Source organism: Tenrec ecaudatus, chromosome 10, assembly GCF_050624435.1.
Source record: "Tenrec ecaudatus isolate mTenEca1 chromosome 10, mTenEca1.hap1, whole genome shotgun sequence".
NCBI classification, from domain to species: Eukaryota; Metazoa; Chordata; class Mammalia; order Afrosoricida; family Tenrecidae; genus Tenrec; species Tenrec ecaudatus.
The window spans coordinates 36,328,273-36,350,795 of record NC_134539.1 but is presented as its reverse complement, the minus strand read 5'-3'; the positions used below and the strand labels follow the sequence as shown (position 1 = coordinate 36,350,795).

At 54.3% G+C, this 22,523-nt stretch overlaps 1 protein-coding gene across 1 annotated transcript in view; it reads left to right on the top strand.

Moving 5' to 3' along the window:
- Nucleotides 1-17,160, top strand: part of GABBR2 (gamma-aminobutyric acid type B receptor subunit 2) — a 408,186-nt gene extending 391,026 nt beyond the window's left edge. The window contains exons 15-19 of the mRNA XM_075558989.1: nucleotides 2,861-3,085; nucleotides 6,251-6,433; nucleotides 7,437-7,566; nucleotides 10,916-11,033; nucleotides 16,995-17,160. Coding sequence (XP_075415104.1) covers nucleotides 2,861-3,085; nucleotides 6,251-6,433; nucleotides 7,437-7,566; nucleotides 10,916-11,033; nucleotides 16,995-17,160 — 822 coding nt within the window. The remainder of the gene's footprint in view (nucleotides 1-2,860; nucleotides 3,086-6,250; nucleotides 6,434-7,436; nucleotides 7,567-10,915; nucleotides 11,034-16,994) is intronic.
- The last annotated feature ends 5,363 nt before the right edge of the window (nucleotides 17,161-22,523 follow it).

Genomic DNA, 22,523 nt, shown 5'->3' with positions numbered 1-22,523 from the left:
GGTGCACTCTCCTGCCACTACCTGCCTTCCAGTCCAGTCAAGGCCTGCCTGGTCATGACGGCCCGCGAGCAAGGGCCACCATGCTGCCCAGCCCCGCACCTTCCCAGGACCCGTTGTATATCAGACCACTGACTCTGTTGTGAATCAGGCCAGAAGGTCTTCCTTGCTCGGAACACCCCCAGGTCTCTCTGGAAGCTCCGCTGAAACCTGGCTGGCGTCCTAGCGGCACCCAAGCCCTCATAGCAACCTGGGGGTGTGGGGAGGAGGCTTCACTTGAGGTTCTTTGGCTGGACCTCCCAGGTGGAAGATATTGAGTTCTTTCAGGACTCATTGCCCCTCTCTCCCCACCGGTTAAAACCAAAGCTGGCAGGTCAAGCCCCACTGTGGAATTTCAGTTAGGAAGGTCATGGAAGGTCAACCCCTGGTTGCTTCTTGAATCTTCTCTCCTGAATCCTGGACAAAAGATACTTCTACTTAAGTCCCCACCTCCAGTGACAGGAAGTTTGCCTCTGAAGCCTCTTCAGGTCTGCCCTTAGGGAAATGAATCCACCAGCTGCCTCTGTAGCCTCCGCCCAGAGGCCAGGAGTGAGCTCTGCACCCAAGGCACACCAACCAGGATGTCTTGTGATGCCAAGATGCAGTCTCACCAACCGGGACGTCTTGTGATGCCAAGATGCAGTCTTACCAACCGGGACGTCTTGTGATGCCAAGATGCAGTCTCACCAACCGGGACGTCTTGTGGTGGTAAAATCCAGCCTCACCTGCTGCTGGATCCCATAGTGTTTGAGGAGTCCCCTCCCCCCCAGAAGAGTACGTGTGAGGGGACCTTAGGTAAAGGCTGTCCTCAGTTGATCCTCCCAGAAGGCTTTCGAGCCGGCTCTCTGAAGGCTCTAGGGAAGAGCGGGCTCCCTGAGAGGGCAGCCATCAGGACCCCAAGAGAGCTCCACAGGAGGTGTTCCTCGGGACTGGGCTATGGTTTGGGACTCAGAGAAGGACAGCCTCGGGGATTGGGTCCCCAGAAACACAGAACAAGTGGGCAGGCCTGGGGCAAAACCATGCTCTCAGGAAGGTTGTGGGAAGGCTGACCTCAATTCCAGGTAGAGAGGGGTCTGTGTAACAGCAGCGTCCACGCATGAGCACAGGCACCCTGGAAAGACATGCGCTTCCTCTCCCCGGCAGTGTGCCGTGTCCGTGACTGGTTCCGGGGGCCCCAGGCCTTGCTGAATCCCCAGAGAGTGACTCTTCACGTTCTCCAAGATACCTCGGTGTTCCTTGGTTCTGAGCGTCCGTGAAATTAGATTGCGGTGAATCATATTGGCATCCTTTCTGCAATGTTTTGATTATTCATTATCTTCCCCGGCCTCCTACTTCCACACATGGCTGGAGATGACTGCATCTCTTCCAGGGAAGCTGAAACCTTGCGTAGATCACGTCGATAAAAGTTGTGTTTGACGGTGCAAGCGCACACTGCTGTTTGTCCTGCACACGAGGCGTGCGTAGCCCCCGCCAGGCACCGAGGCTTCTCTGCTGGAGCCACAGAAGCTCAGCTCAGGGCTGCTTAAGCCCCCCCGTCCCCCCAACTGCCAACTCCAGCATCCCAACAAGGGCTCATCCACTAACTACTTCCATTCCACAGAGAGGGTGCTCACCTCCCACAAAACCCCCTGAACCAATCCCTAAATGAGATCTTCTTTTCCACAAGCCGGCGGCTGAAAACCACAGAAACGCATCACCTCACAGTCCTAAATCCAGAAGCCCCAAAACCCAAAGTGTGTCCACAGGAACACATCCCTCTGAGATCTCCAGACAGCATCCTTCCTGGCTCCCTCCAGCATCCAGGAGTGCCAGGGGTTCCTTGATGTGTGGCCACACCAGCCCACCCCTGTCTTCACACGGCTTCTCTGGATCTGTGTCCTCTCCTCCCAGGCCGCCGGAAACCAGCTTGAGGGCCCAACCCGACGATAAAGACCATCTTACCCTGACATCGTTCATGTGGTGACATTCAGCGAAGGTTCTTTCCACACAAGGTTATGTTCACCGAGGCGATAGATAGATAGATAGATAGATAGATAGATAGATAGATAGATAGATAGATAGATAGATAGATAGATAGATGATAGATAGATAGAAAGAAAGAAAGAAAGAAAGAAAGAAAGAAAGAAAGAAAGAAAGAAAGAAAGAAAGAAAGAAAGAAAGAAAGAAAGAAAGAAGAGGGTGTGGGCTTATCTTTGGAGGACCACAACTCAGTGCCTCGCCTACTTGGGCCATGTTATCAGGAGAAACCAGTGTCCGGAGAAGGACCTCGTGCTTGGTGGAGCAGTGAGTCAGTGCGCGTGTGCGCGCGCACACACACACACACACACACACACACACACCTCTAACGAGATAGACCAGCACCGTGACTACAGCAGGGGGCTCCCAAGTAGCATGGTGGCGGCGGTGGCAGAGAACTGGGTGGGGTGTCGTGCACAGGACCCCTGTGAGAGGGGCTCAGTTCAGGGGTACCTACCAACAGCAGTCAACCCACACAGATGATTTGCCTTCTTGGAAAGTTCTTCCCTGTCCTAATCTGAAAGCAGCTCCCTCTACACTGTGCCTCTGAGCCTTCCTTGTAGCCATAGCCTGTTTCTGCCACCCTATTGTTCAGCCTCAGACCAGCCCCTCTCTCCCCGCTGGGCCAGTGAGGGCAGGTGGTCTCAGTCATGTCTGCAGTGCCATCCCCTCCACTGTGGCCTCCTGCGGGTGTGGGGAGAACCAGGGGTTAGAGCACCCCTGCGTGGAACAGCCGCTCAAAGCAGGGAGCGTGTGTGCGCGTGGCCACTGGGTAATGACTGTCTCCCCTCTCTGTTCCCTGTTTCAGTTGTTCGGTTGTTTCTTAGCTTGGGAGACACGCAACGTCAGCATCCCCGCACTCAACGACAGCAAGTACATCGGGATGAGCGTCTACAATGTGGGCATCATGTGCATCATCGGGGCCGCCGTCTCCTTCCTCACCCGGGACCAGCCCAACGTGCAGTTCTGCATCGTGGCCCTGGTCATCATCTTCTGCAGCACCATCACCCTCTGCCTGGTGTTTGTGCCCAAGGTACCCACCGAGCCCCCGGAGCAGGCCGCACGCAGCGCGTCCTCCGACGTCTCGACGCTCTTCTCTGCGTCTCATCCTGACGGCAGGTCGTTTTATGGGAAGTCTGGGACATGCAGGAAAATAGAAACCAGGCTTCCCCTCCCCCCATAAACGTTGATGGACTTACATCGTTCCATCCACCCCCTTGAATGAATCGCAGTTAAATAGATGCTCCTGTACCTTCCTCCGGTCTTGTTTTCCCACTTCCTGTTTCTGACCGGCTAGCAGGTGTGGGTGTTAGGCTCATACTATGGCGAGGGGCACATGTCTGGGGCTCCGCCCCTTGGTTCTCTCTCTCCCCTACACTCACAGCCGCTACTGAAGTGGCGCCTCTTTTCCGGGACCTCCGTCCCTCCCGAGTACAGCTGTTCCCGAGGCTGTAGACGTTACCAGCGAACTTTTATTTTCCTGTGTACATAACACATCATCTGTAGGAGCCTGGTGACAGAGAGGTTGCACGTTGGGCTGATAACTGCAAGGTCGGCAGTTCAAAACCACCAGCCCCTCCACGAGAGAAAGCAGGCTTTCTCCTCCCATAAAGAGGTGCCGACCCTGAAACCCACCAGGCTGGTTCTGCCTTGCCCTGTGGGCTCGCAGCGAGTTGGCATCCGCTCGATGCCACGGAATTTGGGTTTCTTTTGTTTGAACACACCGTTCCTTATTTCCAACTAGCCCCTCAGGCTAGCGCCCCGGCAATAGTATTGATGAGTCGAGAATGACCCTTTTTTAACTGCCATTTTCATTTTTTGTGCATCGCAAGGGCCACATAAAATATTTTTCCGACTTCGTCCCCCCAGGCAGGGACAGCAGAGCCAGAGGCTGCGGTCTCTTGGCCGGCCCCTGCCGGTCCGTGTGGAGAGAAGCCTCACCTGGGCGCAGCCCAGGAAGGAAGGAAACCCTGATACAAACCAAGTGAGGGTGGCCTTACTGCACCAACGTGAGCACCCCAGGACCACGGGCCTTCCGTCAGGGCGGCCGGGGAAGCCGGTCTGTGCGCCATCTCTCCTGGGTGTCTGCACATCTACGAGTAACCCAAAATCAAGCTGGGAAAGGAGACAGCGTCATGAAGGAAGGAGCAGGGAGCTGGAAGAGTCCGGAAAGTGTTGTGGGGCCTCGTGGGCAAGGGTCTGTCTAGGAGACGAGGCCAGGAAGGGTCATCAGCGCCTCGTAGGCTGGCCATGCACCTCCCTCCTCCTGGCCCCCGATTGGCCCCATTAGTGCACCCGTCTCCCCTTATCCTTGTCTCCCTGCCCAGGCTCCAGGCCACCACTTCCCTGAATCCCCTCTGAGCACTCTCCATCTGGCTGTGCCCAGCCCCAGCATATCCCTCCCCCACACTGGCATCTCAGGGGCTCCCATTGCACCCCATCCTCCAGGATCACCAGCCAACCTCCCTCCTCCACACTGTCCTCAGGGCCACCCCTCTTCCCCTTGTGGTTCCCCTTCCCTACCTTCAGTCTCCCCATCCTTCTGACCCTCCTTACCCTCACAGCACCTGGCTTGGGCACCCTGCACTGGGCCCCTCCAGCCTGCTGAAATTCGGAGTCCTCCCTTCATCCCACCCCCTCCCAAGCCTTGGTGTCCTTGTGGGCAGGGACCACAGCTCACTCAGTCCCTCTCTCCGATGCTAAACCCAGAACCTGTCTTGAACCCAGACATGTTTCTTAAATAAATAGGTAAGATCTGGGTCAAGTGACCTTTTTCTTAGTTCGGAAGCCTGTGTCTGTGACAGGGAGCCCTGGTGGCATAGTGGCTACCCATTGGGCTGCTCATCTCCAGTTGAGCAGTTCAAAACCACGAGCCACTCTGCAGGAGAAGGATGAGGCTTTCTACTCCCACAAAGAGTTAGGCCTTGGGATCAGTTATCAGGCATCAAAGAACAAAAGATCATATCATTGTGTGTTCACCTCCCTGATACGATCGCTGAAGACAAATGGGTGCATAAGCAAATATGATGAAGAAAGCTGATGGTGCCTGGCTATCAAGAGATATAGCATCTGGGGTCTTAAAGGCTTGAAGATAAACAAGCGGCCATCTAGCTTAGAAGCAACAAAGTCCACATGGAAGAAGCACACCAGCCTGTATGATCACGAAGTGTTGAAGGGATCATGTATCAGGCATCATCAGAACAAAACATATCATTGTGAATGGGGTGGGGGATGCAGAGTAGAGACCCAAAGCCCATTTGTAGGCCACTGGACATTCCCTTACAGAAGGGTTTCAGGGAGGAGACGAGCCAGTCAGGGTGCGATGTAGCAATGATGAAACATACAACTTTCCTCTAGATCCTAAATGTTTCCTTCCCACTCCCACCCGTCCACTCTCCCCACTATCATGATCCCAATTCTACCTTACAAATTTGGCTAGACAAGAGGATGTACACTGGTACGGATAGGAACTGGTAACACAGGGAATCCAGGGCGGATGATCCCTTCAGGACCATGGTGTGGTGTGAGTGGCGATACCAGGAGAGTGGAGGGAGGGTAGGCTGGAGGGGGGGAACCAATTATAAGGATCTACATGCGACCTTTTCCCTGGGGGACGGGCAACAGAAAGTGGGTGAAAGGAGACATCGGACAGTGCAAGATATGACAAAATAATAATTTATAAATTATCATGAGTTCATGAGGGAGCGGGGAGGGAGGGGAAAATTGAGTTGATGCCAGGGGCTTGGGTAGAGAGCAAATGTTTTGAGAATGATAAGGATAATGAATGTACAAATGTGCTTTACACAATTGATGTATGTATGGATGTGATAGGAGTTTTATGAGCCCCTAATAAAACGATTTAAAAAAAGAGTTAGGCCTTGGGAACCCACAGGGCCCTTCTCCTCTGCCTCCAGGGGGCGGGCACTGTGAGTCAACCCACCTCCCTGGTGGTGAGTTTGGCTTGCAGTTGGTGTCTGCGGCAGAACTAGTTCCCCACCCTGTGCTCAATACCCACCATGGGTTCTGGCCAGCAGAGGCCTTCCCTGGTCTGCACCCCAAGGTCTTCACACCCCTCAGGCCTGACCTCAGGGGCCCCTGCGTGGTGTCTGCAGGCTGGCTGAGATGCAGATGGCCCAGGGTCTGTTGGTGGGAGGAGGGGCCCGGCCTTCTCCTGCCAACTCCACCTCTGTCCCTCCAGCTCATCACGCTGAGAACAAACCCAGACGCGGCAACTCAGAACAGGCGGTTCCAGTTCACGCAGAACCAGAAGAAAGAAGATTCCAAAACCTCCACGTCTGTCACCAGCGTGAACCAAGCCAGCACCTCCCGCCTGGAGGGCCTGCAGTCAGAAAACCACCGGCTCCGGATGAAGATCACAGAGGTACCCCCACAGACCCTCTCCCACAGGCCTCCCTGGGACGCGGGCCCAGCCGCTCTGCCCACGTCCCCCTTGGGACTTCTGCTGTTGCAGGACCAGGGGTCACCCCATCTGGAGACAGTCTGGGGGACCTGAGAAGAGTTCACCGGACACCTGGCCTGGGTGCTCCCCAATCAGCAATGCCTCCGTTCAGGAGTCCTCAGGAAGCAGGCCTGCTTGGAGACTTCAGATCTCCCAGTGGACAGCTTTCTCTCAACCTCTCAACTTCCCCCTCTCCCTCCACACATGCTTTCATGTTCCAAACGGGGCCCAGTAACCACCACATCTGCATAATGCAAAACAAGGGAGAAGGCGTGACTAGAAAGTCTGCAGGAGGGGATTTTGCTGCGGGAACCCTGCTCCCTGAAGGGGCCCTGGTGATGTCGTGGTTACACACGGGGCCTGCTAACCACAAGGTCAGCAGTTCAAACCCACCAGCCACTGAAGAGAGATGAGGCTTTCTACTCCCGTGAATAGTTAGTGTCTCAGAGACTCACAGGGTGGTTCTGCCCTGTCCCTCAGCGTCACTTTGAGTCAGTCAACACAATGGCAGTGAGTTTGGTTTGGGTTTTATTCCCCGGGGGCTCTTAACAGAGAAATAAATCATCAGCCTCCTGTGTGCCTGACCCATCTGGGCTCTCTGTGTCCAAGAGAGGGAGCCAAGCGGCCTTCCCCATCTCTGCTTCTTGGGCTCGGGGACTATGACTGGACCCAGGGTGTGCTGGTCATGAGTTTAAAGGATTCTGGCGCAATGGTCAAGGCCAGAAAGGAACAAAAGGGGTCTGCGGTGGTTTGGATCCTGACCACGTCGCCGTGACAAAGAGGCCCCCAAATAAGTGGCTGGAGGAAAACCCACGTTTGGTCTCTCTCCCGCGGCAGTCCTGAGGAGAGGGCTCCGGCAGACAGCGCAACTTGGGGCTGCCTCATGGCTCTGGACCCTGACTCACTGGTGGCCTCTGTCTTCCAGCTGGATAAAGACCTAGAAGAGGTCACCATGCAGCTGCAGGACACGCCGGAAAAGACAACGTACATTAAACAAAACCACTACCAGGAGCTCAACGACATCCTGACGCCGGGGAACTTCACGGAGAGCACAGGTGAGAGGTGGCGGGCGGGAGTCATGCTGGGTGCGGGGCAAACACCTGCCAGCCGCCTTCCACCTTACAGATGAAGAAACTGAGGCTGGGGTGGGGGGCTGGTGTGAGGTCACACAAAGAACTCCTGTCTTTGACCCCACCATCAGGACTTAGGCTGCAGCCTCCCTGCCCCTGGGGCTCCGTTCCCCAATGTGTACTGTGTGCACAGCGTTCCTGGAAGGGGGAGCGGAGAGAGGGCACATTGTCCATCCCCCTGTGAGCCCCGTGTCTTCTTAAGGATGCTGATGGCGCCCATGAAGGGGCCCTCGCAGCATAATGGCTCCACGTTGGGCTGCTAACTGCAAGGTCAGAGGTCCAAACCAGCAGCTGCTCCGGGGCAGAAAGCTGAGGCTCCCTGTAAAGAGTTGCCATCTGGGAAACCCACAAGGGCAGTTCCGCTCTGTCCCGTGGGGTCGCTGTGAGTTGAAAACTGTGCGATGGCAGGGCGCTTGGTTTGTTTGGTTTGGTGGCAGGGACTGTTGGTCCGGTAAGCATTAGACTACTGACTGTAAGGTCACCGGTTCAAACCCACCTGCTGCTCCTTGGGAGAAAGATGAGGCTATCTGCGCCTGTAAAGATATACAGCCTCAGAAACCCTGTGTAGGATCACTATGAGTCAGAATTGACTCAGCGGCACTGGGTGGGTCATAAAGTGCCTGCTTTCCCTCTGTTTCGGAGTTCAGACCTGCCCTATCCGTGTGCATGACAAGAATGGGCTTTGTCTTGCCAGCCCCCTGGGCAAGGGACATCAAGATGCACAGCCATGTTGGCCCGGCATTTAGCACCCATGTCCAGATATCTGGTGCTAATGAGAGGGCACGCCATGAGACCATTCCCCACACATGTGGGAGCCGGTCTCTCAAGGCCACCAATTCCACTGGGACTCAGAGCAATGTGAAAGCACGGAGGAGAACTGCCCTGTGCTGCTGTCTCTGAGACGGAAACTCTACAGGAGTAGAAAGCCTCATCTCTCACCCACGGAGCAGCTGGTGGTTTCCAACCACCAACCTTGATGTTGGCAGCCCAGTGCATCACCCACTATGCCACCAGAGCTCCTGGAAGTCAGTCTAGCCCTCTCCAAATGTCAACCTAAACCTCTTGACTTGCTGACCCACTGGTGGTCAGCCAGGCATCGTTTGCAGGGGAAGGAACTGGGATTCATATCAGTGCTCACCATTGGGCGAGGGTTTCAATCTGACACGATCCAGCAGAGCACCACATACAGCTACAATAGTGCGGAGTGTCTGTTTGCAAGATCTCCAGGTGAACGGGCAAGGTGCAGTCTAGCCTTGTGAGGCACACAAATGTGTGTGTGTGTGTGTGTGTGTGTGTGCACATGAAGTGTCCTTGTGGCACAGCTAACTGGAAGGTCACTGGGTGGTTTGAACCTACCAGCCACTCTACAGGACCAAGATGCTCCCATCATGCTATAGAGCATTGGGCACCTGAAGGAGCAACTTTGCTAAAGGAGCCCTGGTGGCATAGTGGTTACGAGTTGGGCTGCTAACTGCTAAGTCAGTAGTTCAAAACCACCTGCTCCTCCTTGTTCGAAAGCCTGTCACTGTACTCCCATCAAGAGTTACAGTCTAGAAAATCCACCAGGGAAGTTCTACCCTGTCCTAGAGGGTCACTATGAGTCAGCATTAACTCGATTAGAGTGATTATCGAGTTGCTAAGGAGCCCTGGTGGCATACCGGGTGATATGTTGGGCTGCTAATGGCAAGGTCAGCAGTTCCAAACCACCAGCCTGCTCCTCAGGAGAAGAATGAAGCTTTCTATTCCCACAAAGAGTTACAATCTCCGAAACCCACAAGGGCTGTTCTGCCCTGTCCTCTAGGGTCGCGTTATGAGTTGGGATCAAGTGGTGACAGTGAGTTTAGAGTTTTACAGGCTTGCCCTCCATTGGTATCCTGCCCTCCGTTAGCATCAACTGGACAGCACAGGATCTGGCTTGGGGAAAAGGCTTGTGTGTCTGTGCCTTTTTCGTTGCTATTGAGTACGTACACAGCAAAGTACACACAGGGCCAGCCATCCCTACATGTACAACTCAGTGCCCTTGGTTGTGTGCATCCTTAAGTTAGGCAACTCTCCCCACCCTCACTTTCAAAATTGCTCCTTCCAAATCAGCATGAGCTCATTGTCCCTCAAGCTTCCTCTCTTGGAGTTGCTGTTGTTCATTGATCTCTTAATGAAGGGACTTCCAAAGATCAGGGAACCAGTCCACCAACTTGTTAAAGCCCCAGGTACGTCATTCTCTCAAAGGGCACAGCGCCCCGGCAGCAGTAGACGCACTCAGCTGTTCCCAGTACTCATCTGGGTGAACAGTCCCTTCTGGCTGGGAAGGGACCCTTGTGCATCTCATCTCATCTCATATACACCTACATTGCTTGCATGTTGTCACCAGCCTCTCTAAAACCTAACCACACTCACTGCCACTGAGTCGATGCTGACTCATAGCAACCCTGTAGGATAGGGAAGAACTTCCCCTGTGGGTTTCTGAGACAGCAACTCGTCACAGAAATAGACAGCCTTGTCTTTCTCCCTCCCAGCTGGCTGGTGGTTTCGAACTGCTGGCCTTCCAGTCAGCAGCCCAACTCATAACCACTACTCCACCAGAGCTCTGAAAAGAAGCCTGAGTGCCAGATCAGCTCATGCCTGTATTGCTAGACTTGCCTCCCTCCAGCCCACCCGACCCCACCCCAGCCTTTCGCCCCCAGTAGGAGTGGCTGCTCAACGCCTGGCCCCAGAGCTTCCTGTAGGGACCACGGTGGGGGCACGGACAGGGTGGTGGGCTCTTTTCTGCTCTCTCGCGGTGAGCCGCAGCATGAAAGTGCAGGCTGATGTTAGCGTTAACTCCAGGGCAGGTGGTCAGCGCACAGTGGACAGCGGGCACACGTGTCGTTGTAGCCCGTCCATGGCCATCCCCCTTACTGTTACCATTGCTGATCCCACTTCCTCCAGGGGTTTCTTGTGTCCGCAGCGCCTTCTTCCTTAACCTTCAGAACTTAACCACGGAGCAAACAATGCTGCCCTTTTGATCTTAAAAGGTTGATTATTCTAGTTCATTTCCAGACCTGAGAAGTGACCAGGGAGTGTAGTCACGGGGCTCCCGCTGTCTCTGTCTGACCAGTCAGCCTGATCTCTTTTGCGACTTTGAGTTTTGTCCCCCATTGCACTCCCCCTCTCTCCAGGACCCTTCCAGAGCCATTGATAGCAGTGGGTGGGTACCATCTAGTGCTTCTGGTCTCAGGGTTGATTTTTCATAGTGCGCTGAATAGAATGTGTTCTAATATTGTCATTCTCCATCCAGATGGTGGGAAGGCCATTTTAAAGAATCACCTGGGCCAAAACCCGCAGCTACAGTGGAACCCAGCAGAGCCCTCTCGGACATGCAAAGACCCAATCGAGGATATAAACTCCCCGGAACAGTAAGTACCTTCGTGTGTGCAACCATCACCTCCCCTCAGTTACCATCGGTACCGGGTCCCCCACGTGGTACATTGCTTGAACTTCACCGCAATCTCATGGTAGAGGTCAAATTACACGGCTTACTTTGCAGACGAGTTGTGCTGGGGACATAGGGAGACACGTCGGCCTGGTAATGGTAAGGTCAGCAGTTTGAAACCACCAGCCACTTTGTTGGGGAAAAGGTGCGGCTTTGTATCCCTGTCTCAGACACTTACAGGGGCTGTTCTGCCCAGTCCTGGAGGGTCACATGAGTTGGAAAGGACTCGATGGCAGTGAGTTCGGTTACATTCATCCAGTCCCTGCATACAGGAGACAGGGCCTGAAGCTGGGTCTGTCCTCCATCAAATCCCGTGCACAGCCTGTGTCGTGTGTGCATTTAACGCTGCTGAATGCAGGGAAAGAAGCCCGGTGGCGCAGTGGTTCCGCTGAATGGTTTGAAACTGCCACTGGCTCCACAGGAGAAGAGCCCTGGCCACCTGCTTAGCTGCTGTTGCTAGGTGACCCCAGTCAATCCTGACTCGGCAGCCCTGCAGAGCAATGGCACCCTCCTCACAACCGCTGCTATGTGGCCACCTGTTGTCACAGCCACGGTGCTGGTCCGTCTCATGGGAGGCCTGCCTCTTTTTCACTGACTGCTCTTTAGCAATCGACACTCCTTCTCCAGGAACTGGTCCTTCCTGATTATGTGTCCAAAGTAGGTGAGGCAAAGTCTCACCAACCTCACGTCGAACAAGCATGCCGGTTCTGTTTCCTCCCAGACAGATTCGTTCCTTCTCCTGGTAGACCACTAGACTATGAGCATCATGAGGGGAAGGTCGAGCCCTTTGTGGCCCTGAGGCTGAGCTCTAGATCCCTGGTGGCAGAGTGGTTACACGTTGGGCTGCTAACTTCAAAGTCAGCAGTTCGAAACTCCCAGCCCCTCCAAGGGAGAAAGAGGAGGCATTCTACTCCCATAAAGAGTTACAGTCTCAGAAACCCACAGGGGTGTTCTGCCCTGTCCTGTAGGGTCGCTCTGAGTCCGAATGGGCTCAGTGGCAGTGAGATCCCAGTCAGATTCGAGCCCTGAGTAGGGGCTTGATGGATGAATGAAAGGGGAAGCCAAATCCTAAGGACAACAGTGGGAAAATCCCCACCTCCCCCTGAGCATCCCTTTGTCTGTTAGCTTGTTCCTCCCTACCCCCCTTTTCTCTGGATACCCTGCCAACACCATCTTACCTAAAGGAACAGAGCCGCTGACCTCCCATGGGTTCACCATTCATCTTAAAACAGGGGCTCCACCTCTCAAGCCTCATGCACACCTGTGAGGTGTTTCCTGGGAGAAATTCTTCCCGTCAGCAGGCCCTTAGGATCGGGAACCTGTCCTTCCTCTGTCTCCTTCCATCCCAGAATCCCGCCCATGCCCTGCACCCCATGGAGAGTCCTTCCGGGCCGGGCAGCCTGAACTCATGCACCTGCATGACAGTTGGGTCCCCACTCCCCCGCTTCCCATTGCATATCCCTCTGCACGGCACATCGATCATTGGTCATCATCCTCCGCCTACACTCACTCGTCTCAGGACTGGGAAGAGCAGCGCCGCTCTTACAGTTGAGCTTCCCTGAGGGTCTGGTCTCCCACCTGAGCCCTGGGAATAGAAGGAAGGATACAAGCATAATTAGGAGCTCTGGTGACACAGAGGTTGTGCATTGGGCTGCTAATTACAAGGTCAACAGTTCAAAACCACCAGCCGCTCCACAGGAAAAAGAGGGCCTTCCTCTCCCGTAAAGTTACAGTCTCAGAAATCCACAGGGGCAGTTTGACCCTGTCCTATAAGGTTGCTATGAGCCGACATCTACTTGATGGCAGTGAGTTTGGATTTGGTGTTTTGGAGGACACTGTCAGGTAAAACTTGGGGCTGCTAACCACAAGGCCAGTAGTTCAAAACCACCAGCTGCTCTGTAGGAGAGAGCTGAGGCCCTCTGCTCCTGTGAAGATTTCCGGTCTCAGATCCCTGAGTAGTGAGCCGGAATCAAGTCAAAGGCAGTGAGTTTGTTTTGGTTGGTGGTGCAATGATCAAAGCACCCGGCTGCTAATTGCCAAGTTGACATTTGAGCCCAGCAGACGCTCCGTGGGAGAAAGATGGCTGTCTGCTACCATAAAGGTGGCATCTTCGGACACGCTGTTGTGCTGCCCTGCCCGTCACCGAGGGTTGCTCTGTGGCAGAAGGCACTCAGGGTGACAAGAACGCAGTCCCTTCCTTCCGAGAACGCAGCTTGGCCACAGCCGCTTGCTGGGGCTCTGGCGGGGCAGGGGAGTGGCTATTCCAGCATGGTCCCCGCACGCAGTCTGTCCAATGGTCAGGGTGACGTACTGACCCTGCAGTTGTCAAGACTCTGATGAGTAGAGTGGGCATGGCAGCGACTAGGGAGTCAGAATGACTCCATTTAGCTAGCTGCTGTGTGTGTGTGTGTGTGTGTGTGTGTGTGTGTGTGTGTGTGTAAGAGAGAGAGAGAGACTTCCTTTCCTTTCAAGCAGGGCAATGGGGTTTCTGTGTGTGTGTGTGTGTGTGTGTGTGTGTGCGCGCGCGTGCGCGCGCATACGCGCACAAAATGTTCACACCAAAGCACTTGCCAATTGAACACATTTCGCACGTGCACCTCAGTGACTCTGGTCATGTTCCTCACGTTATATGACCACCATGTTCTTTTCTCCAAAATCTTCCACCCCTTTATCAGGACTCTGCTGCCCCTACGCAGTGACTCCCGCCCACCCAGGAACCATCCATAAACTCCGATCTCAATGCAGTTGCACATCCATGGAGGGAACGCCGGTGGCATCCGGCTTCTGTGTTGGGCTGCTGACCGCAAGGTCAGCAGTTCAAAACCCCCAGCCACCCCAAGGTGGGGGATAGACAAGGCTTTCTGCTCCTGTGTTTCAGTCTTAGAAACCCACAGGGGCAGTTCTTCCCTGTCCTACAGGGTCGACATTGACCCGATGGCAGCGAGTTTGGGTCTGGATCTGGGAGAGGAATGGGATGACTGTTACCCTCTCTGTCCTCCTGTGACTGTCGGTCTGTCCTCTGTCGCTCCACATCGTGTTTTCAAGGTTGGTGGATGCAGCCGAATGCGTAGGGACTGGGTTTCTCTCTGTGGCTGAGTACCCTGACACAGACAGGCCATTTTCTGTTCACCTGCATGTCTGTGGACAAACACTGCTGTTGTGGGCAGTGCTGTTTCTTTGCCAGCCCAGCCCTGGCCAGGTGGCCCCTGGTTTCCTTCTGGCCTCTTCTCTGTGTGCTGAGGGGGGTGAGGGGCCTGGGGGGTGGAGCTCACTTTCTGAAGACATCAGCACACCGAGGATGACACTGACTCTGAATCTTGAAGGAAAAGCAATTTGGGGGTCGGGAAGTGGAGAATATTCCCTGCAGGGGACCATCAAGTGCAAAGACACACCTAAGTGCCTCCCATCAGTGCTTTAGGGGGAAGTAGCAGCACAGGCCCAGAGCTCAGGTGACATAAAAACACTAGCTGGAGAGCTGTCCATTCAAACTCTCCCAGAGGCACTTTGGGAGGCAGGACTGGGCAGTTGTCTCCCAAAGTCGGAGTGTTAAAAACCCAAGTTCTACTCTGCATGGGGGAGGCAGGGGAGGGGTGGGGGACACTTAGAGAGAAAAAGAGACACTAACAGACACTGAAAGTCTGTTAAAGACAGACCTTAGCATGGACATATGTACATATATTTATATAGGAGGACAGGAAAATAGATCTATGTGCATATATTTATAGGTTTAGTATTAAGGTTAGCAGAAGGACATTGGGCCTCCACTCAAATACTCCCTCAATGCAAGAATACTTTCTTCTATTAAATTGGCATTACATGATGCTCACCTTCCTGATATGATCGCTGAAGATAAAGCGGGTGAATAAGTAAATGCGGTAAAGAAAGCTGACAGTGCCTGGCTATCACAAGACGTAGTGTTTGGGGTCTTAAAGGCTTGAAGATAAACAAGCAGTCATCTAGCTCAGAAGCAACAAAGTCCATATGGAAGAAGCACACCAGCCTGTGCGATCACGAGGTGCCGAAAGGATCAGGTATCAGGCATCAGCAGAACAAAAAATCTTATCATTGTGAATGGGGGGGGGGAGTATGGAGTAGAGACCCAAAGCCCATTTGTAGGCCACTGTACATCCCCTTACAGAAGGGTCTCAGGGAAGAGACGAGCCAGTCAGGGTGCAATGTAGCAACGATGAAACATACAACTTTCCTCTAGTTCCTAAATGCTTTCTCCTCCCTCACTATCATTATCCCAATTCTACCTTACAAATCTGGCTAGACCAGAGGATGTATGTATACTGGTACAGATAGGAACTGGAAACACAGGGAGTCCAGGGCGGATGATCCCTTCAGGACCAGGGGTGTGAGTGGCAATACTGAGAGAGTGGAGGGAGGGTGAGTTGGAAAGGGAGAACCAATTACAAGGATCTACATGTGACCTCCTCCCTAGGGAACAGACAACAGAAAAGTGGGTGAAGGGAGACGTCAGACAGGGCAAGATATGACAAAAATAATAATTTATAAATTATCAAGGGTTCATGAGGGAGGAGGGAGGTGGGGAGGGAGGGGAAAAAATGAGGACCTGACACCAGGGGATTAAGTGGAGAGCAAATGCTTTGAGAAAATGAGGGCAATGGATGTACAGATGTGCTTTACACAATTGCTGTATGTATGGATTGTGATAAAAGTGGGACTTGCCTCTTCCCAGTGCTGCCAAGATACCACTAGTTGCTAATGATCAAGGCTGTGTTAGACAGGGTTCTCTAGAGAGACAAAACCAGATTGCTAGTAATTTTCTATATATATATATTTATAAAGATAGATATATAACACAAGAAATGAACTGTTAAATTATACACAGATAGATATATAATACAAGAAGTGAACAGTTAAATTATAAAGCAGTACAAATGGCTCAGTGCAACTCACTCCCCTGAGAGAGTTGTGAGACACTAGCAGTCCTTCAAGTCTTGAGGGCTGCCAGCTCCTCCTCTGTAGAGAGAGCTGGGATATATATATATATATACAGCAAGGCAGGTCACCAACTGTTGGTCCCCAGTTCCAGAGATCTACATTCCAGTCATGTGGGCTTAAAGGGACCTCAACTTACAGCCACACAGTCCACCGGCTAGGCATCCCACAGATAGTGTAGCCTGTAAATTAAGGCACAGAGTAAGCAAGGCAGCCGCACACTGATCAGATGATCAAAGAGTGAGAGACAAGAAGGGCAAGGCTCACAGAGCCATTTATCTCTCCGTCCTTCAATTAATCCCACTTGTGTTTATCAGCCAGGCTAGCACAATAAACTATCACCAATTAAAATGAGGGGTCTGAAGCCAGGTCAAGAAGTGACAGCACCTTTCAGGACTTAGCTGAAGACCAAGTGACTCAGGTGGTAAGGGAGTGAGAAGTGCCTTTGTCTGTGGCAATGACCTTGTTCCTAGTCCTACTGTCATGTCAATCAGAATGAAAACAAGACCTGGTGCCCTCGGGTTGAGTGCAATCCCTGGTGACCCCAGAGGACAGAGTAGAACTGCCCCCCCACCCCCCGGGGTTTCCGAGGCTGTGAATCTCCACAGGAGCAGCCTATGGGTTCAAACTGCTGACTTTGAACTTAACAGCTCCATCTGCATCCACTACACCACCAGGGCTCCTTGAGGATTGTTACATCCGCCTCCACAGCCTGGCCTTGAGTTCAAGGAGACTGTCGTTCTTGTTCACTGTGGTCTGCCTGGAGACTCCTAAGGCCCTGGCTGGCACCCGGAGACCCTCATTAGGTACCGGCAGGCGGCTGAGTGGTTAGATGATTGTTCTGCTGAGCACCTCCAGACAGCCTCCACTAACCCCCCCCCCCCCACTCTCTCTCTTCTCCCTGTCTCTCCCCCCACAGCATCCAGCGCCGGCTGTCCCTGCAGCTCCCCATCCTCCACCACGCCTACCTCCCGTCCATCGGAGGCGTGGACGCCAGCTGTGTCAGCCCCTGCGTCAGCCCCACGGCCAGCCCCCGCCACAGACACGTGCCGCCCTCCTTCCGAGTCATGGTCTCGGGCCTGTAAGGGCAGGGGGCCAGGGGCCGGGGCCTCCCCCATGACAGAACCATATCAAGCAGAGGCGTCCGCTGCAGGAGCCCTGCTGGCTCTGGTCACAGAGAGCTGGCACATGGCTGGCCTCGAGGGGCTTCCCGGAGGGCACTTGGGTGGACAGACGGGGGGACTTGGCACCTGACCTCGAGCCTTATTGGTGAAGTTTTTATTCTTCTACAAAGAAGGATGGAGTTAATGTCTTCTTTAATAACTGCACATGAGGCAGCGTGGGGATGTCGGAAACTGGCAGAAACAGAACATTCTAGACAAGGAGGGAGTCGCTGGGACTCCGGCTATAGAAGTCACACAGCAGAGGGGCCCATGCAACCTGGTGGGAGGCAAAGAGCTTCTGGATAAACCCCCTCTGTGCTCTGCACACACGTCCCTGGCTGCAGACCCCCAGCCACCAGCCCAGCCACACCTGGGATGGGGAGTCTGCAGGACCTGCGGACAGGTACAGCAGGGCAGGAGGGAGGGCCGGTGGGCAGGCAGTCAGATGCCTGGGCCTCCATGGGAAGATGTTGGTTACTCTCTGATCAATGCCCACCCCCCATCAACACAGCAACACCCATTCTGGGACCGTGGGGGCTCAGGGCGCCTGACTGCAGACCCACGCTGCAGTGTTCCCCACAGTCCACCCAGCATGCACGCACATGCTGGCCGCGTCCTTGTATTCACAGCAGGTGTTCTCGACATAAAGGGAGGGAGGGGCGCACCTGAGCGAGTCACCCAATGTCTGCTCCCACAAACTCGATAAAACAAAGTTATGCACTTTAACCTCTCAGAAGGGCCCACGGACTGGCTGGCTTTTGTTCACCTCACCAACTTCCTTTCTGACCAAAGTGGCCCAGGGGGGCATTCTTCTAAGACATCCCTGCTGTCCTCGGGGAAAAGAGCTGCTGGCCGGGGGCTTCCTGTGGCTTCTGGGAGGTGACCTTCCGTCCACATGGGCCAGTGAGCTCTCCCCTTGGGGGCTCCGGGACTGGCCAGTCGGCACCCAGGTGCCCATTTAGAAGTTGGGGCTTCCTTTGTGACTCAGTCCCTGGGGGTTGAGCAGACCTGGGTGCTGGCCCTCCTTGGCACCACTGCTGACTGCCAGCGTGACCTGGGGCTGGCCACTCGTGTGTCTCTGAGCTTCAGCTTCCCTCTAGGGAATGGGGTTGAAATAACACCTGTCCTGCCTACCTCACAGGGCCACTCTGAGGACCGGAACCTGATCTGGTCCAGAACAAGCTTTCTACCAAACTGAGTGGGCCCTGGCCTGTGAGGTACTTCGTGGGCTTGTGACCCTCAGCCCCTCAGCCAGCTGAGTGGCCGGAGAAAGAAGCCCCCAGCACAGCCCTCCACCCAGGCCACCCCCCACCGGAGCTCGGCTCCCACTGGCTTCCCTGACGGGCCTATGCAGGCTCACTCTGGGCTAGAGGAAGGCCAGCGGGGAAGGCGTCCGGGACGTCTGCACACCGCGCCAGCGGCTCACCCCGACAGAAACCCAACGGCAGCTTCACCAGGCAGGCAATAATCTCTTCCCAGACCACCGCTGTCAGGAACACACTTGCTCTCACCAAGGGTCCTCGGAACCTAACCACCGTCCGCAGGTCACAGCACCCTCCGGCACGTAGGATAGCTTTCCCCTCCCCCACCCCTGGAGAGAGGTGATGGGGGTACTGTAGCTTTTAGGGGGAGGGGGAGGGAAAAAAGAAGTTAACCACAGGTCACGTGGAAATCCTTCTCTGTCCTCGGCACGAAACACCGGTGTGGTGACTCACTGTGTACTACCAGTATTTACTTGCTTTCTGGTCTCACCCAAACCAGGCTCAATTCCAAGGACACACATTCGTTTTCCAAAGGGAAAAAGACCGTGAATTGTACATAATGTATACACACCCACGCGCGCACCCATACACACACATACACCCACACAACATACCTGTAGAAATATTATTCTAACATAGCAGGAAAAACAATCTAAAGTATTGGCCTGTCGGAGGTTCGCGTGTGCGTCTGTGACCCTTCGTGCGTGACCCCTGAACCTGCAGTTCTCTAGGTTCACCCACCAAGTACACTCTGTCTTAATGACGCGCTAGGCTCGTCCTGGTAGTTGGTTTTCTCTCTCCACGGCCCCCTCCCCTGCCACTAGCGGGGCCCACAGAAGTGACCCGAGCTAGAGAACGGTCCTCACACATGGCACACACACGGACTCGCCTGAAGACGCCCCAGCCCGAGGCAGTTGTCCATCAAGGACGAGAGGCTCCGGAATCAGTGAGACCGGAACTGCCAGAATCAAATGTACATGAGGACTTTCTCTTACCCCTACTGCATGGTATCGATTTTTAATACATTGTTGCAAATTTGTTTTTATGAATAAAAGGGGGGAAACACTGTCGTCTTCCATGCCTCCTCGTCCCACAGAGCAGGGAAGGTGGGGGTGCCATGGTCCTCTGCTGGGAGACTTGGGGGACACCCACTATGGTCCTCTGCTGGGAGACTTGGGGGCCACCTACCTTTGTGTTGCTGACTCAGTATTCCCCATTCGTCCAGAAACTCCGCCCCCTGGCTTCTGCAGACGGGGAACCTACAGTCCTGTTGCCCTGCAGATCAACTTCTGACCTCCAGGGTGGGAGTCTGACTCCAGCTGGGCAGCACACCCCTTCCCCGGGGTTCCTCTGTGTAGAGGCACCGAGTCTGCTGGCAGGAGGGAGGCCAGGGCAGGAGCTGGCCTTGGCCTGGGTGGTCTGAGAGCCCCCAGGTCCCTACTCTCCAGAAGGGCAGCAGCCCACTGGCCTTCCCAAGCTGGGCTCCTCAGGCCTCCCTGGATTCTTGGGCTTCTAATCGTGCAGTAAATCACTCGTGTTGCCTAAGTTGGTTCTAGTTCAAGTTGGGGAGAAAGACCTGGTTAATTACTTCCAAAGATCAGCCAAGGAAAACGCTGTAGGCCACAGTGGCCCTGTTACCACTGACCATGGCGATAGCAAGGGATTGGACAGCCTTTGGGGGACATCCTGTGGGAGCAGGCATCTTCACAGGGATCGTGTGGGATCGGGCAGCCTTCGCGGGAATGGTGCAGTTCTAGGAAGCAGCCTCTATTGCGTGAGCTCATTGTGAGTTGGGAGCTGAGTCCAAGGCAGCCCCCCAGGAATGTCTGTGCCTGTTTCCCAGCACGTGCAGCTAAAATGTCCCTGACTAACCTAGAAGCTCCACAGCCCTCCCAGCCCCACCTCGGGCGGCCCCAGCCGCGAGACCGTGCACCCCTCCATCGTGGGGGACGCTGCAGCGCCTTCTCAGCCTTCCTGTCCTTCTCGGTCCCCTTCCAAGACTGCGTCCGAGCTGCCCTGCCAAGGATACCCTCGTTCTCTCGTTCCTTCGCTGAGGGCATTGGCTTCCTGTCCACGAGCTCCCGGAGATCGGGGGTTGCATTCTGCTTCCTCAATGTTCCCCAGGGCACCAGGCCCTGCTGGGTGGAGCTGGGCATTTGGGCTGAGGCTTGTTTAAGAGCAGGATGAGTGTCTAAACTGAGGCTGCGTGACTGGTGTGGGACCCGCAAAGGGAGGGAACTGGACTCCGATTCCAGGGACAGACTCTGTTCCCGGACAGACTCTCCGAGTGCACAAACAGCTCCTAGGTGGAGCGCCCAGCGAGGAGCAGCGTCTCAAGTCCTGGCATGGAGGGTGCCTGCTGCCTGTCCACACCCCCATCGGCCAGCTCGTGGACAGCCCGGCCTGTTGTGAGAAAGGAAGAAATCACGGTCACATGTAACACACCCCTCACCCTGTATGGGGCATCAGGAAATGTTTCCGGGGGGGGGGGGGGCGCGGGTAACCTCCTCAATCAGGGGCCAGACTCGGGGGCAGGCCACTCAGGCAGTCCTTTCAAGGGTGGCAGGACGGGGAGCTCCATGTTTGGCTTCGTGCTCTGCTGTCACCCGCTTGAAGCACTCACTACCTCTGGAACAAGGGGCCCTGCACGTTGGTTTTGCACCCGGGCCAGGCATTCTGTGCTGGCTGTAGAGCTCCAACTGGGCAGGAGGGGGAGCTGGCCAGGCAGCAGGGGAAGAAACAGGAAAGCCTGGGGAAGGGGCCAAGAGGTCGCATGGACCCCGAGGCCGGCTGGTTGGCGTGTGTCTCATGCACTGCCCGGACCAGAACCCACGCACGTGGCCATGCTTACAGAGCCCATCTGCGTGCAACGCCCTGGGTCAGATCTCAGATTCATAAAGGCCGGGGTGCAGAGTTCTGATCCCCCACATCTCTGGCTGTGTTGCCCTAGCCGATTCACCGAACCTCTCTGGACTTCCGGTCTCTCATCTGTACCACAAGCCTGATGCCTCGCCCAGGGCTGGCTCCGGGCCACAGGGGCTCGAGTGGACAGCGGGCAAGGTGCTTTGTAAGCTTGATGCCAATGTTTGTCTTACAGAGCAGTGCAAAGTGAACCCCTCCTCCTAGCACAATGGGGCAGTCCAGTACCGCCCAATCTGCATTCCAGAGGCTTGAAATGTGGAGGGCCGGGAGGGAGGGGTGAGCGAGGCGGGAGCAGTGGTCCAGAGTCAAGGCAACGTGCAGGAAAGACTGAAAGAAGAGAGCCCGCCAACATTTCAGTCTTGCTGTTGCAATGACGTGGGCCCTCTTTCTTCCCTTCAGCTCACCTTCCCCCCACCCCTACCCACCCCACCCTGCCAAAAAAACCATCAGTAAAAATTACTTCACAAACAAAGGCTCTGTGGATTTTTTTATCATATTTTATTGTGGTTTCAGTGAAAGTTTTCACCACAAACAGGCTCCTGTGTGACAATTTCAGTGTTAGTTATGGTTTTTTTGTTTTCCATTTTTTTGTTTTGAGGTTTTTTTAATGCAATGTGGCCACTTTCTCTTTGATTGTGCACTGGTTGTTCCATTTTCCCTACTCTAGTTTCCCTACCCCTTATCGGCTAATCTTTAGAGGCATTTTTGACCTTGTAAATGGTTTCTTTAGGCCTTGTGGATTTGGGTGGAAATAAAAGAAAGGGGCAGACTCTAAGTTGGGGTGAAGGCCAGTACACATTTTTCCCACTCAGCAAGCGCCAAGCAGCTCACTCTGAGTTAGTGCACCCGGTGGCATCGCCTGGGAAAGTTCTCTGTGGTCACCGTGAACTTTTTGTAAAAGCAGTTTTGCTTGAACCTCTTTTTTTGTGGTGGCCAATTTAAGAGAAGCGCATGCAGCTGTGAAACTGTGTTTCTTTTCTACATGGGAGAAATGCCCCAGACACTGTTGTGATGTTGAACACAGCTGACGTGGGAAAAACTCCAAAAAAGTGTACGAGTGGTTTTTTCATTTCAAAAAAGGTGAAATATTGATTAATGACA